Genomic DNA, 6,821 nt, shown 5'->3' with positions numbered 1-6,821 from the left:
AGAGAGAGAAAGAAAAAGATAGATGCTTGTTTGCACACACCCATTAGTGCTGTCTCATTGTCTCACACTTTATTGTAAAGGATTCCAGCACATCAGCCCTTATGAGGGATTGTAGAGGACATGAGAGGGAATGGCATTCCTATTGTAAAAGGAATCACCTTGTTAATTTTTGATGACTGGAGTAAAATGATCAAAAAATGTTTTCTTGTCACACTGTGATAATGTTTAGAGATACATACATACTGTATCACCTACAAACAGCGGAGTGCAGAGTAATGGTTCAGTTTAAGCAAGGACGAGACATGAAAAGGAGTGTCTTTTTCCTATTTGAGCAAAGCAGTTATCACTAATCAATACTGAATGATGCCTAAGTAAATAAATAAATAAATAGATAGATAGACAAATCAATGAATAAATAAATTTCAGGTGGATTTTTGTTTTACCACTTGTTTGACACAAGTCAAGACGTGGTTGGCTAGATATCAAACCAACTAGAAATCACATACCATAAAAAACATAAAATATATAGTAATTTAAAACACAAAACTGTCACACTAGACCAGAATTATGTCTACAAAATGTCAAGATATATTGCTGTTTTTGATAAACAACTTATGATTACAAACAAATGTCCTATTTGGCAGCACATCTGTACTCAAGCTAATTATCATTTCTCTTGCTTCCATGGTTGTCTTCAGTTAATGACTATTTCTAAGTATGATAGAATATGTCTTCTGTTTCTGATCAAATCCCCTTTCAATGCACAAAAATTGTCCTGTATATCTATCCATGACATCCTTCATACATACATAGCTAGAAAGTCTCATTCTCACTTATGAAATTTCTAAATGTATCAATGTAAGTTTATACTCACTCACACACACACACACACACACACACACACACACACACACACGTATGCATGCGTGCACATACATACATACATATATAGGATATGTGCAATTGTTTTACGTGTGTGAAACAAAACCCAAATGACCTCACATATTCTCTAACTTGTGTGTTCTATGGTTTTAGAAACACTTCACCTGCTTGATGACCCAATAAGTGCTTCCTTGGTATGCTCATTTTTAATATACCATGGATTTTGTGAACAGTATTGCCAGCGACATAAGCTTACATGACAAATTTCCATTGCTTCTTTTCAAAGGTTTCTTGTGAAACATTGTAGAACTGACCATGTATTATTCATACCATACAGTTCAGCATTTCATGCACAGTGTGCTAGATGACTTGTGAACATTAATGTTCTAAGTGAAAACACCCAAGAAATTCCAACATGACGCAGGCTAGAGATGTTAAAATAATTTCAGCTTAATTTTCCCAAATGAAATACTTGGGACCATGTTCTAAATCTTGTCAGTACAGTCTTTTTTTTTTTTCTCTGCCAGCAATACACTAGTTTTTCACTTTTTGCATGTTGCGACTCTTTTTTTTTTCTAGAAAATACACCCTCTACATTTCTTTTTCCATTCATTTCTCAGTTGTTAGTGCAGTCTTGTCTTTTTTTTTACAGTCATGCTACAGCTTTCCATGTCTAACAGCCACAGCTGTAGCCAGGTTTCTGCTTTTTCCACTGGGGTATTTCCAGGCCATTTTACAGGTAATACAGAGGGTTCTCTACAGATCAGTCATAGTAAATTAAACATAGTAGACGTTTTTTAAATCATTATTTACATTCTTAGATTGAAATAAACTCATTAAAATATTTTAAACTTACCAACTAATTGTTGTAGCATTGTTTCAGTAAAGGTGGTATAATAGAGGGACACCAATATCTATCTACATACCTGCTACTGTTTCTTACGTGACAGTTTGGTGGGAGCAATAAGCTAGGTTACCTAACTAACAATGCTCTAGGCACTGAATAAATCACTGATCAACAGTATGACTCCTTAATGTATAGCCTAAATTGCTGATAAAAATTTAGCTAGTAAAGTGCATGTGTTAGCAGCTAGTTTCAAGCTCATTGCAATTTCCCATTTTCAAACATTAATTTGAGGGTAATAAAAGAGCTAATAAAATCATGCATGTATCAATATCTGTCATGGTTAAGAAATGCACACGGCTCTACATTTTAAGTGATTGAAAATACATACATCTACACTTGTTTACAGGTATGCATACACTTCTCAGATTCACTGTTTGTATATGTCGCTTATTTAATGGTAATGTATGAAAATATGCAGACCTATTTCGGTGTATGAGAGAGAGAGAGAGAGAGAGAGAGAGAGAGAATGACAAAGAAAGAGATGAACAGGATTTAACAGACTGATGGAATGAAAAGAGTGAATCCCATATGGAAAAAATAAAGGGAAAGGAGAGATGGAGCAATTTCCCCATAAGGGAGGAAAAATGATATGTTTTAACAGATATTGTTAATAATTGTTGGTAGATAGCTACATTTCCCAGATAGTAAGATAAGTAACCCGAGGACAGGAATCATTGAATGTACTTAAAATGCCTTGTACTTTGGCACACAGGTGTCAATCTGACCTTGATTCAGCGAAGCGCTATTAATCATGCACGTTGACAAATCTCAGTGCCTCTCGTAGAAATTCCTGGAATTCATCTTGTCTTTGCTCTTCATCAGTCAGCAGTGCCAATCTCAGACATTTCTTATCTGTCCTACTTTGTCTTGAACTAAAACAACAACAACAAAAACATTTGTTATCTAATTGTGAAAGTTCTAGAAAGTCATTATAGCACTCTTAAGTTAAAACTCACAACTGCGGTGTCAGCAGCTCAGAGGTGCATTAAAGAGAATTTAAAAGTGTTTATAGAATCTGTACCATAGTAAGAGACATTTAGCGGGGGTAACTGATGATCTTATGTTATATTCCTAGTCTCATACTGAGATTGCTGCAATTTATGTACACACTGGGACTGCAGATATAACAAAAAGCTCAATTTAAATTTGCCTTTCCACCCACAGGACATCTAATAAAGGTTCCCTGTGACATTTTTGCCAGCTCCTTCAAATCTACGATTATTTCTCCAGAGTAATTTGTAAGCCTATGCAAAGTTCTCTTTAAAAAAATATAGCCATCGAAAGCAAAATGAAAATTTTAATACCCCATGAAATTAAATCAAATGCAGAGCTGAATTTTACTAAGCTCACATACTCTTAGGACCAGTTTCAGACCGCCAAAAAGAGATTAATGTCACATATATTTTTGTAACAGCATATCAGCTCTATTGTACTAATACCTTTTTCCCCCATCAGCTGAATAAAATATCGCCATCCACTTTACTTTTATGTTCTGTTTCACGCAGATGTGACAGTTTATCTCTTTTTTTAATCATAGGCTAATCGTAGAAATGTGGCAATAGTTAGTTTTCTGTCTCTGAGGAGTTTGCCAAAGGAGAAAAGGTGTGTGTGTGTGTGTGTGTGTGTGTGTGTGTGTGTGTGTGTGTGTGTGTGTGTGTGTGTGTATATGTTTGGAGCTGTGGGCTGAGAAAGTGTGAAATTAAATTCTGAGCTGCACCTGTTCTCTCCTCTGCTGTGACGGGAGTTAAACTGGTTCAGTTAATCAGCAGGTTAACCAAGCTCAAAGCATCTTAAAATCTGTCTCTTATGTTTTTCTCTTACTTTCTCTCTTTTATGCTCTCTAGAATGAGTACAGGAAGTTGTCGATGCAATGTAAAGATTTTGTAGTAGGAGTGCTAGACTTATGTCGGGACACTGAGGAGGTGGAGGCCATCTTGAATGGAGATGTGGACCAGGCTCCGCCCACGGATCACCATCGTCCCTGCCTCAGCCGCGTGAAACTCGCCATCAAATACGAGGTCAAAAAGGTCAGACAACCATTTTTACTGCTGAAGTTATTCATTTACCATACACTCATTCACATCATTGTCCATCTGTCGTCATTATAAGGTGAGTAACATGACGGTGAAAAGTAAAGTCTTCACAGTGCAAAGTTACATGACATCAGACATCAACATCACCATACTATCTTTTCTATGCAATATACAATGGTGACCACACGAACAGCAGGAAATTAGTTGAAATCTACTTATATATCGGAGCTAAGTCAGTAAGTTCACAGTCATTTTAAGACTGAAGCAGCAGACACTAAGATTTTAAAACCATTGTTAACTAAAGGGCTAAGAATGGTATAACTTTTGACTCAGACGACTAACACATCGGTAAGTGGCACAACAGTGGCAAAATGACCAAACCTGAGGGTGAGGCCAACTGTCTCTCATGTTACATCTCTTTTACAATGCAGTCAGTCTATTTTTAGCTAAAGATTTGGGGTTTCACTTTGGGTTATATGACTTTAGTGCCGAATGTGGTAAATAAAGTGAATATGTTGTTAGAACAGTAAACACAATGCCCCAGCTGACCACAGTGTCTCCCTTACCTGCTATCTGCCTCAACTTTCATATCAACTCTCATCTCAGCTCTCACCAAGGAATCCACTCTTTAGTATATTATCCTCATCTGCATATAAGCATTATCTGCCACAGTTCACTTTATTGAGAGACCTTTGTAATGTTCAAGACAGGTTTCGCTATAGAGATGTGTAAGAAATTTGTACGTCAATTGTCATCTTGTCTAGAGATTTAGAGAGCACTAGAGCAGAGGCTTTTGTTTCTGATTGTAAGCAAGTATGTGTGTCTGATTCTGTCTGACTCTGTCTGACCATAACACCCTGATTGTCCTTACATCCACCCAGACTTAACCTTAGTCACTGTACTTAGAGACAAGAAACAAAAGGGGAGAGAAGGCAAGTGGGGGAAAGAAAGAAAAAAAGAAGTATATACCACATCAGTTTTCTTCAGAGTAAATCATTATCCAGAAAACCCAACCATGTGGGTGTTTCTGGGTTTCAATATTTAATACATGAACCTTCTGATTTGGAAACAAATGAAAGAGAGCAAGTGTATGTCTTGGCACCACTGACACTTGTATCTCTCTCTCTCTGTACCTCTCTCTCTCTCACACACACATACACACACACACACACACACACACACACACACAGACGTGTGTTTGTGTTATTAGTCGCTGAAAATATCAACCCCTGCTCTGCTGAGAATGTTAATCCCTCTGATTTGGGGTATCTGTCATTTTTTCTGAGTAAAATGTCATTCATACACACACTCACACACACACACACACACACGCGCGCGCGCGCGCACACGCACACACCCCAATATGTCTGTGTTCATATCTTAATGAGGAGTTCCTATTTACTTCCACAGGAATAATTACCCAACCTAACCTAACCAAAGAAAAATTTTGACACTCTGACACATTTATTTTACTAATACCAGCACTACGAATCATAAAAAAGGACCAGCAAATGTTCCAGTAAAACTGCCAGTGCTCAGGTGTTCATCATTATCGGGGACATTTGGTCCATACAACATCACAAAAACATACACATATACACAGTGTGAGCTTAGAGTTCAAATGCAACAGGAGACATAAAATGAAGGACATGTGTTGCTGGAAGGAAGGCTGTCACCATGGTAACCAAGTGAGGGGGGGTTAGCTTGACCTCATGGTCTCCAAATCCACTTGGTGACAGGTGCACAAAGATACACACACGCACCCACACATACTCTTATATACAGTCCTACACACACTCAAACACAGGTTTATAAAGACTATTCTTAGGTGAGGAGAGGAGAATCGTGCATGTGTGTGCCTATTGCTTCAGTGGTCATTGCAGTATTAGTTAAGTACACTTGTTCTATATAACCTGCCTTCATTCAAACGGCAGGTAGCAGCAAACTTGCTGTAACCACTCATTCATGAAATAGACTGTGGAGATAATTTGAGGGCTGTTCATTGCTGAGCGGGTGCGCACACTCACAAACACACACACATAGTTCCACATGAGCCAAAAGATAAGCTCACAGCCAGGTAATCAACCTAGTGATATTTTTCTCCCTGTCTCCTTGGGCTCTATTTCACACCCAGCGCAACGTGATGCAAACTGAAATGCAAGTGTCTTTGCTAGTTTAAGACTGCTGCACTTGTCATTTTTGTGTCGAGCGCCGACGTTGTTTAAATAGCAAATGAACTTGCATCCATCTGGGCGGATGGTCTTAAAATGAGGTGTTGTCAGGTGCATTATTGGCGTGTTGCTATTTTGAATGCAACTGAAAGCCTCTGCGCTTAGACCAACAAAAAGCTGGGGCGTCTTCCAGAAGGCGGGTTTAGTGAAAACTGAATTAGTTAACCCAGAGCAAGTAGTAAACCTCCTAATAGAAGAGCCTTATTGCTTTGTTTTGCTAGCCATAGGGTTTGAATGTAGCCATAGGGTTTTTCTATTAGGAGGTTTACTACTTACTCTGAGTTAACTAACTCTGAGTTTTCACTAAACCCGCTTTCTGGAATACCCCCAGGTCTGAAGTAATGTCGCAGTTGATTCGTTGAAAAATGGAGTAACTGATTGGACAGAGGAGGTGGGAGATGGCGGAGGCAGCCAATCGCTCTTTTCATCCAGGTGCTATGTCTGCCATTGTAATAGCAATCCATTAGGGTGCCAACGCAGGTGGCTTTTAAAGGGAATGGGAGCTCACACTCTGATTGGTTTATAGCATGTTACATCCAAAACATACCTACGATTAATTAACTGACCCAGTGCAACCCCTCTGCGCCCTGCGCCTTACTTTGCGCTCAAATTATCTGCTGTTAAACTAGCAAAAGTGGATTTGGACACATCCTAAATGCACTTACACCATGCGCTTTAGACCATGCACTTAGATAATTAAAATCGAGCCCCTTATCTCTCATCCTCCTTCCTTTACCTCTGCCACTAAATCCACTCCAAACTACATTT

General features: G+C 38.5%; 1 protein-coding gene across 1 annotated transcript in view; it reads left to right on the top strand.

Annotated features, from left to right (window-relative positions):
- Nucleotides 1-6,821, top strand: part of trpc7b (transient receptor potential cation channel, subfamily C, member 7b) — a 30,999-nt gene that overhangs the window by 4,710 nt on the left and 19,468 nt on the right. Inside the window, exon 2 of the mRNA XM_030764968.1 lies at nucleotides 3,634-3,816. Coding sequence (XP_030620828.1) covers nucleotides 3,634-3,816 — 183 coding nt within the window. The remainder of the gene's footprint in view (nucleotides 1-3,633; nucleotides 3,817-6,821) is intronic.

This window comes from Chanos chanos, chromosome 2 (genome assembly GCF_902362185.1).
Source record: "Chanos chanos chromosome 2, fChaCha1.1, whole genome shotgun sequence".
In the NCBI taxonomy this organism is placed as follows: Eukaryota; Metazoa; Chordata; class Actinopteri; order Gonorynchiformes; family Chanidae; genus Chanos; species Chanos chanos.
This window is presented reverse-complemented; position numbering and strand designations above follow the sequence as displayed.